We start from the raw sequence: 23,398 nt of genomic DNA on the forward strand, positions 1-23,398 counted from the left end.
GGAGCGGGTGGATGCCCGAAGGGAGGAGGCTGTGATCCCGTGGGAAGCCTGTGCCAGATCAGGTTCCTGGCAAGCCATTGCAGACCCATGGGGGGAGGAGCCCACGCCAAAGCAGGTTTGCTGGCAGAACTTATGACCCCGGGGGGGTGGAGCAGTGCATGAAGAACTGTAGCCCGTGGGAAGGACTCACGTTGGGGAAGTTCATGGAGGATTGTCTCCCGTGAGAGGGACCCCACGCATGAGCAGGGGAAGAGTCCTCTCCCTAGGAAGTAGAAGTGGCAGAGACCATGCATGATGAACTTGACCTCAACCCCATTCCCATCCCCTTGCGCCACTGTGGGAGAAGTAGGTGGAGAAATTGGGAGTGAAGTTGAGCCCAGGAAGAAAGGAGGGGTGGGGGGAAGATGTTTTAAAAATCAGCAGTTTTTATCCTCTCCTCTGATTTTGATTGGTAATGTATTAAATTAATTTTATCAAGTTGAGTCTGTTTTACCCATTTTGCCTGTGATGGTAACTGACAAATGATCTCTCCCTGTCCTTACCTTGACCCACGAGCCCTTTGATTTACTTTTTCTCTCCTGTCCGGTTAAAGAGGGGAGTGATAGAACGGCTTTGGTGGGCCCCTGGCGTCCAGCCAGGGTCAAACCACCTCATGGTGCTAAGCCCACAAAGTACTTAGAAGAACGTCATAAACTTCCATAAATTAATATCCTCATTTGTAGTATAGCAGCTGATTTATCTGAGCAGCTTTTGAGTATTTGCAGTTTCACTGAAGAGAGTAGTAAGTTTTGAAAAGCAGTCCTTACTCATTGCATTGCCAAGTGTTAGTATTACTCTCCAAACACAGCCTATGACTGCACTGTTTGCTGTAAGGACTCCTTGTGGATAATTATAATGATGCAACCTAACTCTGCTCTTTATGCTCTCCAGATTTGAAAACAATTATTTAAATGGGAATTAAGACAGATATGCTGAACTTTTACTATTTATGCTCTGTAGAGCAGACACACAATCTTTCTTGAATAGCTGGCATCAGATCTTTTCTTTGACGGAAGGGAATTGCAAGTGTGACTTGTGGTAACACTGCAGGTCTCCCACTTCCACGAGAAAAAAACCAAGTAATATTCAGTAAAATCCTATTCCTAAGTCCTGTAGAGTTACAGAAATCAATACCTAAAGGCAAGTCAAAAAAAGGAAAAAAAATTAAGTTTGAGCTGTTTAAAAATACACCTTAGATGACCACTAGGATGTATTCTCCTCCATTTACTCTACACGTTAAAAAACTAAAATTTGCATCCAGACTTTCCTGTTGCCAGTGTTTGAATACAAAGGTTTACAGAACCATTGTATCTAACAATTTGTTTTAGCACTCTGTCCATCAGTGACCACTGAAGACTTTGTATCTCAAAGGTACAATACTAAATTATGACATCAGCTTTTACTAGTTAAACTTATTTTTTTTATTTTTAATGGGAAAAGACACCTTTCTCTCAAAGTGTTACGCAAACAAATTTATTCTTCACGTTAATAATTTTAACAATACCTGTATAAATAACCTATTTCTGATAACAACTTAAAAATCTATTTCCTGTAGTTGCAGTAACACCCAGTATTACAGTAGTGGAAACAAAGGAGGAAGAACTGTTTTTAATTCACCTCAACAGCACACTCAGATTGATCAAGGTTCAGCACAGTAACAGTGCATTCTCAGTTGAGCTCCTGTACACTCATTGCCTTTGACAAGGAGGGGTAGAATACAGGCTTAAGCATCAAAAAAAAAAAACAAAACAACAATGCTTGTCACTGACTAAACCACATTGTATTAGTTAACTGCATTTAATACAGACACAATGTCAGTTCACAGACAACATCCAGCAACTTTTTAAAGCAAGGTATTTCACCCTTTAAACTTGTTATTAAAACATGTCTTAATCTTACTAAATGTTAACAAAAGTTCACTAAGAAAACATTTTTGAAACTATATATATATCTGTAAAGCAACTCCTAGTTACCAATTTAAAACACTGAAGAAATTCAAGAGACAGGCAGCTTGCATTTGGGGCTTGCAAATCGAGGGTACAAGTACTAGTGTGGTAAGCTAGGCTTGTACATGTTTGCTCATTTCCCTGTCTAATCTTGGTACATTCCCTTGTTTTCACTTCCACTCATTTTACTTAGATCAATTTTTAAAGCTATATAATATCTAAATTGTGAAGTTCTTTCCCACTGCTGTATTAGATTTGAACATAAGAATTAGTAGGAAAAAAATCATATTGCTATTTTCCTGAATGATAGTTTTATGTGATAGGTGCCTGGTAACTATTAACAGGGAGAGATATTAATTACAGACATTTAACAAAGCTTATGAGTAGATACATAATTAAACGTAACAGCTGTCCCACAGAAATTAGAATAAAAAGCAATCTTAGTTATGCAAATACTTACTGATTTTGCTGTACTGCTAACTAAAAATGTCTACTGATTTATTAGGTTGTCAAGAAAACAAGGTTGTCTGAAGTGACAGTTTCATGTACATTTACAGCTTAGAAAAATCATCATTTTACAAGGAAGCTCATACATTAAGCTTCAGCACAGGAACTCCTACCACAAGCTTTAGAAAAATCCACAGCAGAAGTTTTGACTCATTTATAACTCATTTGTAAGATGTATTACATCTGGGCTACTTCAGAAAAAACACACACATGAATGTTCTTAAAGCAACAGAACATACTGAAATTACTTGTAACAGAAATACTTATACAAGGTCAAAAAGCCAACAAGTCCCTGCCTCCAAGAAAAGCTTATGTGATTTAATGCTTTAAAAAACAGAGATCAAAAGTGGAGTTTTAAGTAGTGGAAGCATGACAAAGCTCTTGAAAACCTGAAATCATGATTATCAAGGTTCTCCCATAATTTCCTACAGTTTCCTTTTTGTACAAGAAGAGTGTCTTTGCTCCCTTACTCTAAAACGCTACTCAGTTTCCTTGAGCAAATTATAGAGCACCTCACCATAGCTACAGCAGTGACTACTATGTTCAAACACCTGTTAGAGTTAATAGCTGGAAGGATGGAGAGACTGGGGGATTATTTACATATTCAGCTAATCTGTTGTCTTTCTTAATCAGCTTAATGACAAGCTAAGAGATCATCAGCTCTCTGAAAAGTCCACTCTTTGTATTTTGAAAAAGCAATGAAATCGTAGCTGAAGAGATCAGAGCAATAAGCTAAAAAGGGTCCATATGATTCTCCAAACTCTAGTAAGCATGTATTTGGTATTTTGGAAGCCAAATAGGAAAGAACAAAGCAGACAAAAGTGCAGACCTGAAACAAAGATGGAAGGGATACAAGAGAAGACTGAAGGGAGCTCCAAAGAAATGTCGCATAGGATTGACTTCTCCCCGCCCCATCAAGTTTCATACAGGTAAGGAAAGGTGATGAACAGCATTGTTACTGCCATTGAAGAAGAAGAAGAAAAAAAAAAAAAAAGATCTCAACTGTATACTGAATTACTGTATAAATGAATATTTAACCTATTGCTGTGAGGTTCAAAGATCAACTTGTTACAATTTACCTAGGTACCAAAGATGACCTTCCTAATGTCGAAATTTCATGTTGAGCTGTAATTCAGGATTACAGCTGTGTTTTGAGTAGATTTACATCAAAAGAAGTTAACTGGTTCCATTAGAGTACTGAAACCAAAGCCGGTACTACTGTAAACCTAGATATTTACCATCAAATTTCAATTATTAGCTACCTCAATATCTCAATAAAGCTGACAAGTGAGAATTAAGTAGTTCAAGAATTAGACATCAAGATTTAAAATCAACCAAAAATGACAGGCTTTTACCCTTACAAGTTCTACACTACAAACTTCACACCAAGTTTTAAACTTACCTCATCACTGGGATCTTCCATTGCTTGTTTTCCAGAAGTCTGATCAGGTGGCAATTCATTGAGCTCCACATGAAAGAGAAAGAAAATAAAGCCATACAGTGCTGGTCCCAGACCATTGCACAGACCTCTTATTCCAGTTATTATTCCTTGGACAACACCTAATGAAGGAAAAAAAAATAAAAGCAGGATATTTATTTTTTTTTTTTAAGTCAAGAATAAAACACTCAGAGACAACAGCTCTCAGTGTATTCTAATGGCTGTTCCAAAATAGCACATCTCAGAATTATTTCTACTTGTATGCTACTGTAAGTGCTATGAGTTTTGAATATGAGTGACTGAATTTATGTCCAAGTCTAATTTTCTGTATTAAGAGTTCTTCCAACCTCACCCAAAGACTACAATGAAGAAAGCAGAGGTTAAATGTGGTACCTGCTCAATGTATTTTCAAGTGAAATCTAGAGTAATATATCTATGTGTTAAGGGTTGTTATTGGCAAAATATGCATAAACTGTAACAGATATCTTCCCTTCACCAGTCTAAAACCAGCATTTATTTAAGTACCAAGTAACTTAATCACGGCAGTAAATTCAGCAGTACGGCAGTAAATTCACAGTACTAGATTGGTTGCAGTTTTACATTAGATTATTTTAAAAGCTTGATTAAACAGTTCTATGGTGTATTTCTGTTTCAACTTCATTAAGTGATTGTGACAACAGTGTAAAAAGTGTTCTGATGATCTGACAGATTAAGAACACTATTTTTACAGTATTAGTAGTCTGTGCATCCCTTCCTTCTTAAGGCCATAACTTGTAAAATGGAAGGAAAGAAAACATGCCAAAAATATAGTTATCTAAGTTTTTTCTTCATAGCTTGACATGTAAGCTTAAAATCTTCGTGCCACTAGGTGGCAAAACTTCACTCTAGAAACTATTGTATGGCTGAGCTATTAACAGTAGTTTCCTCTATGTAAAATTAAAGATCAATGACTTCTGTGATGTAGCTAAACTATTTGTTTCATGACAAATAGCAAATAAGTCTTTCAAAACTATTTTTAAAGTCTCTATTAGAAACAAAAACAGGGGAGGAAGGGAATGATTAAAAAATCATGTAAAATACTGTCTTTTGCACCTTTCAAATTCCACAGAATTCTACCTCCTAGAACTGCACCTCCTTTGTACCTCCCACATTAACTGCACTTATCTAACTTCAAGTTGTACAATGTTAAAGCAAGACTGATACTTAGAATTTATATGTACAGGATTTTTTTTTAAAGAGAACACTAAATTCAGTTATTATACACCAGTGTTGTACTTTGTGGTGACTCCTTCCCTCACTTAATTTTAAATGAAGAGTTCTTTCTGACTGATCACACCCCTTCACATCAAAATCATTGAATTTTTCCATCTTCTCAGATCAACTATTTACTTAAGCTTTTTTATTCCTTGAAAATATGAAGTATTATAGCAAATAGGGCCAACTTTTCCACATAGAATAGACCTTCTTACATAGGCTTATTTTAACCTGACAAGACATGGTTTTAGTTTCCATTAAAAGGATGGTGTATTGCTACAGTAATCCTCACTGTCTACTTAGAGAATATTACTTTTAATAAAAAAAAAAAGGAAGAAAGAACCATGAAAGTTACCAAATCTGTTTTTCTTGCTTTGGTAGTACTTTTACAGGAAGCTAAAGAGAAGTAGCTGGTCAGACAGAAACTATGTATTTTGCAATGCAAATTTGATAAATTTGGGTACCTCCTTCCAATCTACATAGATTGGCAGACTTCCACAGCTACTACCAAGAAACTCATTACTCATCAACATATTTGAAAAGTATACCTAGATAAGTATTCTGCTTTCTAGACAGAAGAGTCATGCAGGAAAGCAGTCTGATGGCGAAACATTAATTCAATCAATACTCACCTTGTTGATCTGACTCTGCGTTTCGTGAAACCAAAGCACTGATTGCTGGGAATGTAATGCTTGACATTGCTGCTACAGCTCCTGCTGCCCACATCATCCTGTGTTATATGTATAATTAGAATTAAAAATGAGATTGCCCATATAATTAGTCCCCACCCACCACCATCCCCAAAAAGGGCTACAAGGGTACCCTCACTTAACACTTAATGCCCTTTTAAAAGTACTCTTATTAAAATACCTAAAGACTGCAAATAATGTGGTCAGGGCCTCTTCTTTCCTGCTCCTCTCCCACAGACTACCCTGAGCTTGCTGGAACAGAAGGACATTTGATTCTATGCTAGCTATTACAGCAGAGGAAAAGAAGGGAGCAGGAGCAAAGTGATGCACAGGCTTTCCCTCTCCAGGTGTCCCTGTGAAGCAGTTCTCTAACTTGCATAACTCACTAGGAAGTACTCTGATAAAGACTAAGCATTCATCACTGTCAGTAGGATAAACTTTGTAAAGAAAAAGGGTTCTAGTTCACTTTACTCACAGGCAGTTTTTCCAACAAAAGAAGTTCTAGATAGTTTCCAAATATAGTTATAAGTAAGATAATGACATGTTAGAAAAAAAGAAAAAGTAGAGGTCCAGTTAACTTACTGCTAGAACAGATCCAGTGGAATTACTGGAGAGAACATACTACTAACTAGCGTGAGAGTTTAAGAAAAAGTTTTAACCACATTTGTAGATGTAAAACTCAATGGACCAAAATGGTGCAAAGACTGTTTTCAAAAGACTTATTAAGTCTGCAACTCACACAATATACCTGGAAAATTCTATCATTCCTACTTGTGCAAAATACAGACCAAACTCTGGTAGCATAATGCAAGTGAGAATGCTTAATTCACAGACCGCTTAAATACTCGTGATGACAGAACTAAATGGTAGAATTTCTTGGGAAAAGATTTTTAGTTCCTTAACAGGTATGTATCTATGAAAATGCGTGCTTACCAAGACTGAGATCCAAAACCATACCAAGCCAACTGAAGGATTTGAAAGCCAAGGCCAAGGAGAACTGTATTTTTGTTCCCTATCGACTTCATCAAGATACTGAGAAACACAGTCTGCAAGAGAAATTGGTTCATCCAAAAGTTATTTTAAAAAGCCAGATTACTAAAGTAATTTCTCCTTCTACACAAAGTAATTCAGAAGACCTTTCAACTGCTGAGGAAATTTACACTATTCATGCTCTTACTTCCCCTGTATTAAGTCCAAAATGCAGACTAGTCATATCAACATTTGATGTACAGACATTCTTAACTATTAAAGAGTTTCTGCTTCAGGACATCAAGAAGCATATATACCACCTTCTTTATGGACATTATATCTCATTGTCTGCTGCTACTGTAAACGGGCTTTTGTTTCCACCTCCACAGTTCTGTTTCATTATAGCCTTATAGCCTAGAGAGTTCCACAATAGATGCTGGTACCAAGTTAAGACAGTACAGGATGGATATGGATTGAATTTACCAGTATCTGCAAATACTAGAGGAAAAAAAAAAAGACTGTCAGCTGAGAAAAAAGTAGTCTCTAGGTCAGGTGAATTACTATCCCAATTTACAATTAAAACCCAACAAGTAAATCCTGCTGCTTTTCCAACTTCATGCACTGAAATTTGGCCAAGGCCAATTCCTAGGCATCTTAAATTACATCTTCTGCTGACTCTTTACACCACTCATATGACCTTTCTATTTGCACGTGGAAACTAACCCTGAAGGAAAACGATTGTTTTTCATCTGTTAGAAGCATTACTCCTGAGGGGGAAGAAGGTCCTAATTCAGGTACAACAGTAACACACCCATGGCAAGAAAAAGATAGTTCCTAGTAAGGCGAAGTCCATATGGACAACTTCACTCGGTTAACAGTGCATGTGTTTTTCTTTAACATGAGAAACTCAGCAACACACGAGTAAAAAGCCAGAGAAAAAGAACTAGAAGGATTTCAGAGCACAGCATACTTCCTTTCTCATGTACATCTTGCTCAAACTAGTTTTCTTGTTTCTCATTCTTAAGCAAAGCTAGTGTGAAAGATAAACAGCGAAAATACAGTAATTCTATCTACATGAGATCAATTCTTTCTGGAGATTTTCAACATGCCAACACAAACCAGTATTTATGAAGCAAAACTTATTTCAGTAAGCTGCACTCTTCAAAGAGTTCAAAAATCAATGCAGAGTTTCCTCATTTTAACACTGAAAATTATGAACCAGAAGGTAGCCAATTTAGAGATTTTTAGCAAAAATACTGGTCTGAATAAAGTATGATTGGCAAATGTGAGTGTACACAAAAGCATCAGAACAAACCACAGAGCAAGGATTAAAATAATGACTTGTACTGATAATGGAGGACACAACTGACACCAGCAAAACTGGTAAACACTGAGGAATGTGTTGTTTACATCAAAACAGTAAGACCTCTATGCTGCTATGGATGGCAGCAAGGTTACAGCACATTGTATGTGCTATTCTTCTTCCTGTTATCACAACAGGAAGACAAACTGTACCCATAAAGATCCCAAAGATCACATCATAAAAACTGTTTGATTTCTAAAAGGTACAAAGGACCTGTCCAAAAACTAACTCACTGTTGCCAATGAAGAGGTATGAAAGCAATATACCAAGGCCCCACAGTTCCTCAGCCTCCACGCTGAGCCTAAGTTAACTCTGGACAGACCATTCAATACCTGCATTGTTTGTACTCAAGTTTGCTAGCATGAGCCAATTGAGTAACTGCAAGTAGCATAACTTTTGCTTGAAATAAATAACACATTTCCCTTTCAGCAGGCCTTGAATTAAGTAACCAATTTCCAATATAATTTTAATAATTTAAAGACAGAGTTCCAGTAGATTTACTGATCTGAGCTTAGCAAGTTTTAGTTTCATTTTCTGATGCCCAGGTCCAGTATTTCTAAAGAAAGCGGATTTAAGCAAGAAGCAAGATACACCGGCATTTTAGAGCACACAAGAAGTTTATAGACAAGCTTAACAGTCAAAGGAGTGAGCATTGGTGTTCAGTTAGTACTGTTTAATAAAACACTAAAACCAATAAAGCTTACCTGAACTACTATAGACAGAATGCCTACCACAGCTATAAATGCCGCAATGCTAGCAGATCCAAAACCTATAATCTGAAGAGAAGCAGAAAATGCATAAATCAAGTGCCAAACGCAATCCAGGACAATCACTGGCAAAGGGATATCTTCTTCAAAGAAAACACCAATCCCCACTTATAATCTAAATCCATACAGGAAGTGTAATTTTTAAGAATAATCCTTAACTTGACTGCTTGCCAAGAAATCCACACAAGAAAAAAAAAGTTGCCTTAAAAAAAAGGAGACAGAGGAAGTAATTTATCTGGAAATTGAAGTTCTTTGTCCCCTCTCACAGGCACAATAGCTCTTCAGCAGGCAATATCCCACCTCAAGACATACAAACTGCTGCACTGAATGGGAACAAAGGTCTGCCTAACTTCATAAACACATGTTTAAGCTATGGCAAGGTTTATCTATCAAGAGTCAAGGGTTACTCAGTTCTTGGCTTAGTGAAGTATCCTGCCTTTATTTTTTAAAGCTGTATTTTGCCAGAAAGCAGTTTTCTGAGCAAAGTCTTCAACAAGAAACAGGTCTTAGGGAACACTTATTTAAACATCTGCAGTAAGATGTGAAGACACAAACATTTACCTGTCGCAAGTACAGAAAAAAGCTAGAATACTGGCCAGCCTCAGGCAGATAGGAGAGAAACACTGTAATGCAGATAGGGAGAACCATAGAATCTTTTCTAACCTTCTTCAGAGACTGTAAAACAAAGAAAACAAGTATTGGGACATTTATATAAAGTCTAATGAAAGCATAAAGAAAGCAGAAGGTAGATTCACTTTTTAAAAATCCGTTTTTACCCATACATATGAGTCAAAAAAAACCACACATGGAAAGAGTTAATCTGAACATTAAGTTAAAAAGGTTTGTGGTATTTGATTCTGCTGCAAAGTTTCCATTTCATTTTTGAAGCTGCTGTTCAGTGCCAAATTACAAGTATTCACTGAAAACAGTATCATATTATCTGTTCTGAAAAATGCTAGCAAATAATATAGCCTCATTACCACTGTTTCTCTCCCCAAATTATGAGAGTATTTTTCCTTGTACATTTATTATAGTTGTTCACCTATTATATGAATCAGTTTGCATAACAAATAAATTGTGGAAAACAAATTCTTTACCTGCAGTCTTTCAAGCATGTCACTCATCTCTCAACATTCACAACCAGTTCCCAGCAGGGTGGATCTCATAAAGAACAATCACTCTGTCCTCTCTTAAGATATCAAGGTGTAACATAAACACCAGTTAGCTAAGTAAGCATGAATAAGTGAGTAAGTGACTAGAAAGATTTAACCCTTCCTATATATGCCTGTAGAAAAATCAGGCTTTATAGATCCATTCTATATTAAAATGAAATCACATATAACCAAAAAAGCAATTCAAGAGTGGGGAGAGATATCGCCAACCAGAAGTACAAAGCATAAAATGAATATGCAAAATTTTACAATAGCAGATTTCAGGGTCTGTAGCAGTACAAGAATTCAGCACTTCTCTTACAATAAAATAAAGTAGAAGAGTAAAGCATTTTCCCTTTGAATTTCACACCAAATACTGTTTGCAATTCAAAAACTCATTTAATCCATTTTGTGCTGTATCTTTTTGTGTAAGAGCAGAGAACAGAGATTGCGGTGCACTGAATAGTCAAGCTACCAGTAAGATTAAGGATTTCTCAAGCTTACAAAATGCAGTTTATTATTATTATTATTCAATCATAAATTATTTATTAATTACTTATTGAAGTGCATCTTACTGCAAAAGGGTCTGCTTGTTCCCATGATATAGATGATCCCCATGATGCAGGTCTCATTTTTTCTGGCAGAGATTCTGGTACAGCTAGCAGGATGAAGCAGATGTCCACAACCGCCACCAATGCGGCCACTAGTACGACAAGGTTATCTCCGTAGCTGGCAGACAGGTATGCTCCAATGGCAGGACTAGTTACCAAACTTGCTGCAAAGGTGGCAGATACCTATACACAAGAACAGTTTACAAACTTGTCGAAGTGGTTAATCTACCACTGCAGAAAAATGAAGCAACTTGCTCAATACCACTACCCCTCCCCAGAAGTGTGGCTTTAAAAAAAATGTCAAAACTTAAGTTTTAAAAAAAAAGAATAAAATCACTTATGACAGTAAATACGGGTCCAAATAAAGTTTCTCCAACCTTCTCAACTGCCCACCATACAAGACAGGGTTTGCAGTGAAAGTGCAAGTTTGGCTCAAAGGAAAACAGCTCTGACATTCAAGCAGATTAAAATATTTTTTGTTTTCCAATTATGAATTTGATGAGATCTCACTGAAAAAGTTGCCAGCGTATTTAAATGCCTGCCTAAGTGAACCTGAGCCTCAGAAAGAGATACAGACCTCATCAAAACAACTGCACTTTGGTCTACCACTTTATTGAATTTTAGATCAAGCTGTTTCTGTTAAAAAACTGTTTGAAGGCAGGCAAATATATGCTCCAAATATACTTACAGCCCTCTTCATAGGCAGAAGAAATAAAATAGGAATTCCAGAACTTTTAGCCTGTTTTGTGCTCTGCTACAACAATATACACAGAACCAAGTCCTTTAATTTCTTAACTGTTAAGTCAACATCTGAGGAATCATACGTCCCTAAGGCTAAAAATAAAGAGAAGCCTTAACAGCTCAAAGTACGTTACAGTCAGCCAAAATCAAGTCCATTAATATCCGTATAGTGAAAACAGATGCACAGAGGACAAAGGGATAACTGATACTGAAAGGCCAAGGGCATCTACCAATGGGCCTCCAAAATCTAAAAAATATAGATATTCAGGAAAGCCAACTAAGCAGGAATTATATTATTACTGGAAAGGCTAGTTTGTGATAACTGCACTATTTTCCTCTTCTCTTGCTAATTAAGAAAGGTCACCACTAAGTTCCTAAAAATACTGTATTATGCATTTTTGCCCTTCCTGACTGCTTTTACTATAGAAAAAGCCATTCTATATTAAAAGAAAACTACACGAACGAAAAGTCTAATTTACTGGTGCTGGAAAGACATTGCCAGATCAAGTATTAAATAACTTGCACTGCCTTTAACAACATTTCTTGTTCTGCCTATGAAACTTAAAAAAAAATGTACTGTTACACATCTGCTACGCAGGTCAAGTTGTCAAATTCTTATTCTGTTCCTATGAGCACAGAGCTGTCTGTGCAGCAGTAGAAAGTCTAAACTAGATTTCTCAAACTCTAATGCAGTGCCTTGATGCATGGTTCATTCCTTTCTCTATCAACCTCATCACATCAATCAGGAAATAATCTGTACATCAAAACACAAATTCAATACAAGGTCATAATCTGACCTTTTTTCAAGTTTAGCTTATCTTACCAGTCCATAGGCTGCAATTCTTTCATGTTCTTGTGTTACATCAGCTACATAGGCAAATATTACAGAAAAGGTAACAGAAAAGATTCCAGATACCGAAATCATAGCGAAGTACCACCTAATGATTTAAAAGCAACAATTAGAAAGTTTAAGCTAAGACCTCTTGCTTTTCTCTTACTAGTCAAGCAAGTCTGTATTTAAGCTATGAGACCATTCCTCAAGAACTAAAATAGAGCTTTACTGGAGATTAATAATGGTGCAGTCTCACTTAAATATCGAAAAACAGCGTTTTAATTTCTAATATTGTACTGTTTACTTTACATGAGCCTAAAAGAAAAAGTGGCCCCTTCAGGACACAGTACCTATACATTTTCACACTCTCAAAGCTGAAGCAAGTTTAAGTTATGAAAAAGGAATTATCTTAAAACTCAGTTTTTCAACCAGTTAAGGAATAAACTATACCACATTAATGCTTCAGAAGCTGGACTCTAATGCACTCGGTGTACACAAAGTTCTTTCGTAATCCTAAATTTCACAATGAATGTAAATGAAACCAAAACCATGTCAATTCCACTCAGTTAAGACTTCAAAACTGCCCAGTCAAAGAGTTAAAAGTTCTCGTTTGCAGCAATTACTTTTCTGTGGTCAATAAATTCTAAGGTTCAGTTAGCTTTAAAAATATATTTATTACAGCATTGTCAGTCCTCAGGGGAAAAAAATTAACAGCTGACCTTAAAACTGAGTTAGACAGGGCTTTCAAAACCACTTTTCAAACCATACTGTTACGCTTCTGTGAATACAGTAAGTAAATCACATCCTGTAACTTCTACTTTTAAGACAGACAGTTGTAACACCTCAAACAGAAAAGCTCCAGAATAACGCAGTAATGTCTTGAAAGAAAAGTGGCTTTCCTCTTGTCTAACTGTCCCTCTCCCACTCCCCCAAACTACTAATCTGATTGAATTTCTGCTGTACTGAGAAGCTCACTACTGCAGTCTGTACCACTTACCATGGACTTATTCTCATCAATGGAATTGGGGCACAGGTGAAAAAAACTGTAATAAGAAGAAAGTATTTTCTTCCCCATGCATCTGACAGAGCACCTATTAGTGGAGCACTGAGAAAGGATAAAAAACCCTGTGACAGAAGAAAAACAATATGTCTATATTCACATTTCCAGTTTCACTTTAACCACAACATAAAAAAGGACTAAAATTGCAATTTGATTTGAAATTGAACACAAAATTGTAGATAACTAAGATTGTACACAATTTCTTCTACAGCCCACTTTTCTGTGATACTGATGTTATATGTTTCAAATCTATTAAGCCTCAGTGCACTAAAAAAACCATACATTTTTTTCAAGATCAATTTGATTCAATATCGAAGTACCACAGACTGTAAAAGCTGCTTAAAAATTTACAAAAATCTGTAGTCTAGTTTCACAAAGGACATCTCCTTAGCCTCTATCACAAGACTTAGTGCTAGATCCCAAACCCAAATTCCCCTCTAATTTGGACTGCTCCTAACAGGGAGTTTTGGGTAATCTAACTGTTCTCTGAAAGAAATTAAACAGAACACTTATTGCTTTATACTGTGTATTTATTATGTACAGGACATTTGTACATTGCAAGGACTATGAGGACCACTTGAGCAAGCTTGACAACTTGAGACAATGGAACACCATAAAGATATTCCAGTGGCAAAAGTCAGACTTACAGGTACAGTTGTCACAGAAAAAAAATTTACTAAAGATCAAATACCAGATTTTTCAGCATTTAATTCAGTCCGGGAATCTGGGTCTCAAATATTTTCCATATTACATAGAAGATTTAAAATAAGCAAAGCCCTTCACAGGTTTATCAACCTCTAGAACAGATGCATCTTCCTCCTAATTAGTATACTGTTCTCTCATCAGTCCAACTCTGCCATAAATCCAAATGTTAGTAAACACATCAGTAAGCACTTCGATACACTGGAATTCTACTCCAGCTAACTTGAGCTAACCTCTGGCATTCGAATACGTTCACCTTCAAGTTTAACATATGTGTACAGACTGTTGTACTAAATCACTATTCTGCCAAATCCCAATAAACAACTCTGATTCCAATAATTTCAGTAAGTAAATTGAGAGCAAAAGCTATAAAGCCAGACTACCAGATCCTAGGAAAGTTAGATGCCTTACTCAGTTGAAATTGATGTTTTAGCTCAAGAATAAGATTTCAGTAGAATATGAACTAACATGTTTTGCTGTCACCCAAAACACTTTTGATGTTTCATAAACAGCATTTTAAAGAAAATATTGGACACTGAAGTCTGAGCTCACTCTGGTCTATGCTCCCCTGTTTATTAAACCTGTTAGAGCAATAACATACGTTTAGACCATGATATTAATGCACTTTTCTACAGATATGGTCTGTAGAAAATATATGGGGAACCCTCCATTCACTACTTTTAAGTGATACTCATATTTACACTGCTCTGTGAACAAAGAGAGTTGAAAGAAAGAACCAAAGAGGAACATTAACTTAATTTTTTTCTAAGAGAACAATCCAACGGTAACTTCCTCTTTCAGTCTGAGATATCCCAACATCCCTAGTGCATGGTGTTCTGCCAATCTGCCATGAAAGACATCAAGACAGCAAATGCAACCTAAGATGCAATTTCTCACAGCTAAAAAAAAAGGCTTCAGATTTGTTAGAGAATACAAAGCTAAGTAATTTCTGGGTGCTACAAATTAACTTAGTCAGAAATTACACTAAGTGCTTTGAAGCCTCCCAGCAAGACAATCGGCAAAGAAGAGATTTTCAAGTTTTAGTTATGCTAGAGAAAATTTCCAAGTTTTTATTGTGGCAACAATCCAGTATGACCACTGTGTGAATGCAGTGGCATAAGTAAACTATAAGCTGCCCTGAGTATCTTGACCATCACAAAAAGCTCAAAAACTGAATAGAAAAAAAAAGATCAGGAAAAAAAAAAATAAACAGCCCTGCTGAAAATTAGCTTTTATACCACATCTTGGACAAAATTACAGTGTTTAAGTACTTCATTTTTTTATCTGAATGGTACCATCAAAGCTGCATTAATCTGCTTTTGATATAAATCATCTAACATTAGGAAGCAGACATTAAAAACCTAGCTCCAGTCTCAGAAGGATCTTTATAAAGATAACAATAGCTACAACTGGTACCTATTCAAATAAGAGGAATTTAAACTTCTGAGAAATACTCCACTTGCTTCCAGATGCAACCATTTAGCAGTAAAACTTGACCTGATCCCAACACCACAACAATCACAATGAAAAAATGGTTTAAGAATTAATTATATTCTCAATGTTTTGGATGTTCTTATAGAGAATGCAGGAGAGACAAATTACAAGATGGGAACACACAGAATATTTAGGTCAGAGGTTTTAAAAAAAGTCTTACCTTAACACCTTGAATAAGACCATTCATCAAAAATGTATGATGGGTAAATGTTTCATGTAAGACCTGACAGGGGAAAAAAGCATTATCTGAATCAGGCAAGACAGGAGAAAGTTGATTCAAAGTTTAAATTTGATTTGTGAAACAGGATAGCTCTATTGGGACTCGGTAAAAAAGTATCTTATCCCAGAATTGTACTCTTGCTTGTTTTGATGACAAAATATCGACAAAGTTTAATAGCAATTTATTGACATAAATTCCTCTGTTGGCACAGACCACACTGTACTGCAGAGGTAGTTTGGTTTGGGGTACTTTGCTCAGAAAGGGGATCAGTGTAAGCAAAGAGCATCTCCATGTGATACAAATCACAGAAATTTTGAGGTAGATAATTCCTTCAAATGGGTGACTAAATCATTGTTACTAATTAGAAGTGAAAATGAGATTCAGCTAACTTACTCTGTCAAGAAAAAAAAAAAAACAGTGCTGTATTAACTGCCCAAAAAGGCACTGCACAAACTGTTTCTGAACAAACTGCAGATATTCAATAGTCATACAGTTAGAAACACTTCTGATGAACAAGTAGATGCTTATAAATACTAACAACAGTTCTCAGTGTTTCATGTATCCTTTAAGTACAGCTACGAATTCATTTAAGGTGCTTAAACAGCAGTCTTAATTCAAGGGCAAGCATGTTAATCTACACTAAACAGATTTACCATAAATATGCAAGAGAGTTAAAAGGCCTCATGGGTACTGTGGCAATTAAAAAAGTTATTGCAATGATCAAAGCATGTATGCACACACACTTCAAATTCATGTGCTGTTTTTATCTATAGATAAGTGCCAACAATACAAAAATTATTTATATGCATATTGAGAAAGCCACTGGCCTGAAGAAACACAATTATTTTAGTCTCACTGAAAAATATCAGCATCATTTTTAAGGATGACTGAGATTCTCAAATCATAGGTTTAATAAAGGTAGCTATTCCCATATGAACTACTGGTCAGATAATTCTGCTTATTTACATCCCTTTTTCCTTCTGGTCTCATCTTCTATTTAGATATTTAAAACAATTTTGCACCTGTTTGACCACTGATCCTATGATATGAATGGAGGAAAAAAAAAGGTCAGGGTTCAAATTAGAGATCTAGAAAGCATACATCTTCCAAGCCAAAAAAAAAAAAGCAAGCAGGAAGCTCAGAGAATCAAATCTATCTTTCTGTAAAGTGTTTTTGAGTATTTTTCCTGGGAGGCAACCACTGCTGATACTGGTTCAAGCTTTTGAGATTAATTTCTCTTACTTTACACAGGCAAGAGAAATACAAGTTGACAAACTGGTAGAGGGAACTGCCTTGCTCAAGTTCTGCCGACAGAAACATCTACGTATTCAAAAAAGGAGGATATTGAAGACAGAACATGCCATTAAGTGATTAATATTGCTAATGGCTTCCAAGTCCATAAATAAAAGTAATAAGCATAAACTTTGTGCGGTCTGTGAGCAAAAAAGCCTTTGTGTGCTTTATAAACACTTTAAATCTTTTCTTCTCTAAGTATAGTGTGATATAACAAGCCTTACAGCTTTGTTGACTGATGTCAAAGGTAGAAACATAATCTAAAAATTAACTTTGAATCATCTCAGCTATCACAGAATACATACAATTTATTTTGATAATACACAGCATTTTAATCTGATTGAATGTTGACAATGAACTGGAAAATCATGACACAACCAAAAAAAAATTGAGTGAACATGAGCTTTGGTCTACAGGTCAGACATTTCCACTTCTGTCCTTCCTACCAGACAAACCTGCTTGAGCTAAAGTGGGCAGCTAGCAGTTCAAAAGCTGAACCTTGCTCATAAAAAAGCTCTACATGAATGCTAGTACTGCTGGATGATCAGCAGGCCAAGGAAAGTAACCACAAGCACATTACCAGACAGAAGGGTGCAAAGACTCAAATCAGATTTTAAATTTATTTAAATCAAACAGCAGCCTTGCAGAGTTTGCAAGGCTGATTACAAATAAAGATGATAACTCCCAAGAACACAGAAGTCATTTACACATGTGTAAGTTAAGTTACACCACTATATGCAACTCAGTGCTTTAAATTAAATTTTCAATCCAATGCAACAGCCTCTTAAGTATTCAAGACTACGTTAAGAGGAACACAACATTCAAAATACAAGATATTCAAGACCATGACTGTAGTGAATCCACATACTTCCAAGTAAGAATTTAGTTTTACATTAGAAGCATTTCACAGCACTCCCATTAGACACAGTGCAATTATAAATACTAATTTCAAGAATTAACATTTCAGCTGCATGTGACTACCAGTAAAAATTCATATGGAACTATTTTAATTGGAGTACACTATTGAGGAACTATTGAAGAATTCACCTAACATACAGTTTTAGAAAAGTGGGGGGTTTTTTTAAAGACTGTAAGAATTACTATTTGTACATTATCCCTTTAAATGAGAAGTGTCAAGCTTGGGCAACTTGAAGTTGAACATTTTGGTTAAGAAAAAAAGGAAAGGAAAAAAAAGAATCAAGAAAGACTACCCAGTAAGCTGCCCCATTTTTTGACACTGGCAAGACAGCATGACAGGATAGTAATTTAGTGAGTCATCTACTTTATGGAAATCTGTTAACTGTTTATATGGACTTTTTATTATTAAGCTATGTTAAAAAGATCAGTGATTGTCTTTAGGACAGTTAGACAAACACCTTTCAAGAGGTATGTAGATGATTTTATTTGGAGTTTGGGGAAGGAAAATAATTAACTCCAAGGTCTTTCAATCCCACAAAACTTTATTCGTCATGTATTCAAAGTGCTCTCAGATCTTATCTGATGAAACACTGCACTAATAGACTAGCAGACATCTTCTCTCAGGCAGGCCAGATTTCAATGAGTATGACCCACGTCTTCAGATGAAAGGTTTCATATCATGTTACCAAACACTCAAATTATCTATTCAACTGGAAAATAACTGCATTCCAGAACAGATTACATAAAAAAAAAAAAAAAAAAAATCCATTTCTTACATGAAAGCCTTTACACTTTACTTCAAGTTAAATGCCAGCCTAACAGCTAGCCCACAATAGCATACAAAGTTTACTATGGGATGCATAGTTTATTCAATTGTTATTATTGGATGATTACTTGAACTATGAAGTCTTCAAAAAAGCCAGAATTTCCAGAGAGACTTTCATCAGTACACTAAATTGATGTTACTTTTAAAGGCAAATAAAAGTTAAAGAGTAGCACAGCATTTTGCTGATTTTTTTTTCCCCACTATCTTTTAGTCTTTCAGCAGTCCTGATCTCAGCTGTAGTATAGTAGTATACTACTATTGCACAGTTTTGAATGTTAAGACTTCTGGCATTCAGTTAATGAGGTAAGTAGGAAGTGTAAAACAAATTAAAACCCCAATCTCTAGGAGTTCGTAAATTAACTTTTGTCATTACTGCCAAGATGATGGCAGATGAGTCATACTTATACTTACTGTTAGCATTGGAGTGGTTAAGAGCCCCCAGGCAAAGAATTCTAGAAATATGACCACCACCGCGTGGTATACGCTTGGCCGACCAACACCTTGTTGCTAAAAAAGAAAAACACATGCAGTGGTTTGTACACATCCCATTCATCACACGTGTAAAGATCTCTTACAAACATATTTTGAGCATAACCAGCTTTCAGGATGACCTACTACCAAGCCCCTGGGAACAATAGTAAGCCAAACAAGGGTGGAGAAAAGTTATTACAAAACAACTAAAGATCTCCAGGGAACTTGAGAAAGGTTGTTCCCTCAAACTCTTTCTGAGTGAAGAGAACTATTTTCCCCACTCCTGATATCGCCCTGTACTGCTCCACCTCCAGTGTACCTTTAGGTTTCCTCCCCCTTGAGCACTATTCACAACCCTTCCACAGCAGTGTGACAAATGGTGGGACATGGGACAATGAAACAGATCTGCTTTATGAAGATCACATCACCTTTACAACAAAACTGTGACAAGGTACATAACCAGAAGAGCGCCACCGTTTGTATTTGAAACTGCCTAAGTATGAGAAAAGAAGAGGCAGCTTATGCTGTCTGTACAACTTTCTGTTGCCTGCTGACCAACTGATTTCATGCTTGTGTGTGCCCATAGAGACCCAGGAGCTATTCTACTGGTCAACAAGTAATCCCAGGAAAAATTAGCGAACTATGAAAGCGCTCACAATACGGTGAAACCACTGCCATTCCTGAGCCAAGGACTGGATCCCAGATGAGACATCCAGAGTCTTTTTGTTTAGACAAACCAGGCAGAACCCTTGGGTTAAACCTGATTTAACCAGAACTGCTGCTTTGTTTGCTACATGCCCCCTGCAATAGTTAACCGTGTTACAAAGTTCTAAAATTACTTTTTCCCTTTCCCCTAACACTTGTCCTCTAGAAGACTGTTTTTCAGTGTTTCTAGCCAACCCAAAGCCATTACACTCCCATGAGACTGGCAATTCCTAGAAAGGAGCAGTACAGTGCTCTCATCTGGTACTCCCATAGTTTACCCAAAATATAAAAGGCCACTTCTCTTGCATGTTGCACAATCTAATAAAGCAGGATTCAATCGAAGAGACATCTAATGACAAGTATCAACCAGATTGTGTCATTTCAGCAGGTGGAGAGCAGGGACAACGTGAAACTCAGGGTCTCCCACTGAGCATCAAAAAAGTCAAGACAGCCTACAACAAAGGTAGAGCAGAGGCACGTTTGGCGTTTCTCTCCTGCTCAGTACCTTTCATCTAGATTAGCAGGAATTATATGTTTAGAAAACACTTGTATTAGAAGATTCATTTAAGCTAACTGCCTATAGTAAAGATTTTTAAAGGAATGCCTGCTGCCTGGACAGTCTAAGTATCCAGATCACTAATAATTTTAAAATCTATCAGAGTTTATCAAAAACCTGTAGCAGCAAACTAAAAGTAAACCATACAGCATTTTTTCTAGCTGATGAGAATTCAAATTATTTTCTACATTGCAGCTTTCTTCAAAGCTCAAGGATTTGAACAAAACAGTTCTCTTTCTCCTGGGAAATAATATGATAATATCATAGATGAAAGATTACGTCTGGGAGGTTGATATCTTTCAAGCATTTAATTAACATTTATCTGTAGGTTACTATGCATTTTTTAATCTCTAAATAGCAAAGATTCCAAAGACTGCAAGTATTTCTACATAACGTAGTAGGATAACAATTTTAAGAGTAATTTTTTGCAAAGATGTATGTCAGTCAGACTAGCACTTCACACAGATTACACTGAAGTCTGAAGATCCCTTCCTCAGTAGTTTCCTCTGGAAAAGGCAAATTTTGTAGTAGAAAGTAGGTAAGGGACTCCACAACCTTTCTCTGTCCTCTACTTTACTTTCCCCCCGCCATCTCTGTATCACTGAGCATGATGTTGGAACATAAACACTGGTTTTGGTTTGCATTCAGCAAACATTTCTAGTTCCAATAAAAATGAAGGTGTAGAGTGATTCGTTTTTTTAATAATGTTTTTATTACATGCAAATTTGATGTTAGATTTATGTGGTTTACCTGAAAGATGATGTACCTACATAATGAAAAAGACATGCCTGTTTTTTCCTCAGAAGTCATTTAAATACTTGGGTGAAAGAAAAGTGGGTTTGCTGCACTGAGACTAAATTAATATTTCCTGGAGATTAAAATAGTTTGCAAATAATTTTTGGCAGCATCATGAAGCTTACTGAACTACTAAAAAAACTTGTCTCTGTGGCCTTTTGGATTCAAGACATAACTTGGAAACATAGATTTTAAACCCTGCAAGGAACATGCACCTGTCAAAATGCGGTCAAGCATTCCACATCAGATATACTAATAGCTGCCGACCCATGATCCACATAGACTGTAGTTGATGATTTTCACTTTTCTTTACAGACCCCTACATATCTACATTAATTCAAGAACACTTCTGCAAATGGCTGTATCAGGAAACTAAAATCATGGAAACAGGAAAATTCACAAACATTGTCAAATGGACTAATGCAGATAGTTACTTCTGGACACCCATCTTTTCTGTAGGTCCTAAAAACTCTTATCACAAAAGCTTTCCCTTCTTAATCAAGCATCATGTTATTTTCAAGAAAACGAAATGGCTTAAGATTGATCATGTATACAACCTGGACCACTGATTAAAAAAAAAAAGCAACAAAAACGCTTTCCTCATTTCAAAATCAAAGAGCTTTAACACGTCACACTTGCTTTTAAGAGGAAGCTACCCCAAAAGTAATGGGTGTGGCTCATTTCTATATTGAGAAAATACTTTGAAAAAGAATGCAACCCCATGAAATTTACATAAAGTACAAAATTGAGACACATGCAAAAAATGGTTTAGGCTTCTGGAACTAGACAATATGGGGACAACCTACTGAATTCTTTATGGTTTAAAAGTCTTAAACAGAATTTCAGAAATAGCCCAGAGATGGTCAATATACCAGTTGCTTTCATCATCCCGCACCCCCAAATTTTAAAGTGTTAATTTTAAAGATGAAATGCCCTCAGTTAAGTCTTAAAATCTGTTATGGACTTCTTTTCTATCCACAGTGACGATCTTCGTATGACAGCCCAGTGTGTGGGCTGAGAAACTATGTATCAACATTACGAATGCTTTCAAATGCAGCTGCTGGTCAAGCTCTTATACTTGCATAATCAATAATGAGCAAAACATTATGTAATCTCAAGTGCTTAACAATAAAAATGTAAGGCCATCATCTAAAAGTCTGAAGTCCTAGAAGTTCTAAGAAAATAACTACTATTTCTCCAGTTTTACACTTCCGCTCCTCCTTCTATGCCTCTTTTTGCCCATACCCAATTCTAAAAGCCATTTTTTTCTTCTGACTTTATTGGAGCCAGAATAAACCCAAAAGTTAATTTGAAGACAACAGGGGGAACTACCACGATGCAATACCAACTTTTTTTTAAAGCAGAACACAGCTGTTGAACACTAATAAACCCAGGAGAAGACGTCAACATCATAAATCCAGCTGGCAAGTAATTGCTCATAGAAAAGGGGAAAAAATTGCAAGAGAGTATCAGTAAGAATACCTTATTTTAGGCATTTTGAAGGAGAGCTAGTACAATGCACCTGAAAATACTCCATGGCAAGCCACGAATTTTGTAGCCAGTCCCAGATCTTCAGAGAAAAGCTAGAATTTGCAGTATTCATTTATTCACACAACTGTTGGGTAACTATTTGCCTCTTAATTCAAATTTCTAATTTAACAACTGAAATTGTTCAAATGGATGCAAAAGCACCTTAAGATCCAATTTCAAGCATGCATAACTTTTTGTTTCTCTTAAGCAATGTGCTTGTTTCAAAACAAAATTGCTTCTTGCTGTTCAAATTCTGAAGTCCTCCAGAGTGCCTTTTCAAACTTTTCACATTTGGATGAGAGCCATATGGTCCTGCTAGGCAGAGTAAGAAAAAGACTTGACTGGATATATACAACATGCTTTTTTACCCACCCCCCCCACCCCACCCCCCCTGAGGGTGAAGCAGCAGAGCCCATTCATTGCCCAGAGAGCCAGACACCCGCTCTCCGGCCTGGGAGGGTTTCAATACCCAAGTGTAAAAGCCCCAGGCAACCTGCTCTGACCTCACAGCTGATCCTGTG

The 23,398-nt window shown here is 36.4% G+C and overlaps 1 protein-coding gene across 1 annotated transcript in view; it reads right to left on the minus strand.

The window, feature by feature from the left end:
- MFSD14B (major facilitator superfamily domain containing 14B) overlaps nt 1-19,323 on the minus strand; it is a 22,184-nt gene extending 2,861 nt beyond the window's left edge. The window contains exons 1-10 of the mRNA XM_009639521.2: nt 19,232-19,323; nt 15,724-15,786; nt 13,305-13,432; nt 12,299-12,413; nt 10,699-10,917; nt 9,534-9,647; nt 8,910-8,981; nt 6,807-6,919; nt 5,817-5,914; nt 3,895-4,052 (exon numbers count right to left, since the gene is read on the minus strand). Of these exons, the coding sequence (XP_009637816.1) occupies nt 3,895-4,052; nt 5,817-5,914; nt 6,807-6,919; nt 8,910-8,981; nt 9,534-9,647; nt 10,699-10,917; nt 12,299-12,413; nt 13,305-13,432; nt 15,724-15,786; nt 19,232-19,240 (1,089 nt within the window). The 5' untranslated portion in view covers nt 19,241-19,323. The remainder of the gene's footprint in view (nt 1-3,894; nt 4,053-5,816; nt 5,915-6,806; nt 6,920-8,909; nt 8,982-9,533; nt 9,648-10,698; nt 10,918-12,298; nt 12,414-13,304; nt 13,433-15,723; nt 15,787-19,231) is intronic.
- Between the last annotated feature and the right edge of the window lie 4,075 nt (nt 19,324-23,398).

This window comes from Egretta garzetta, unplaced genomic scaffold (assembly GCF_000687185.1).
Source record: "Egretta garzetta isolate BGI_Z169 unplaced genomic scaffold, ASM68718v1 scaffold375, whole genome shotgun sequence".
Lineage (NCBI taxonomy): Eukaryota > Metazoa > Chordata > Aves > Pelecaniformes > Ardeidae > Egretta > Egretta garzetta.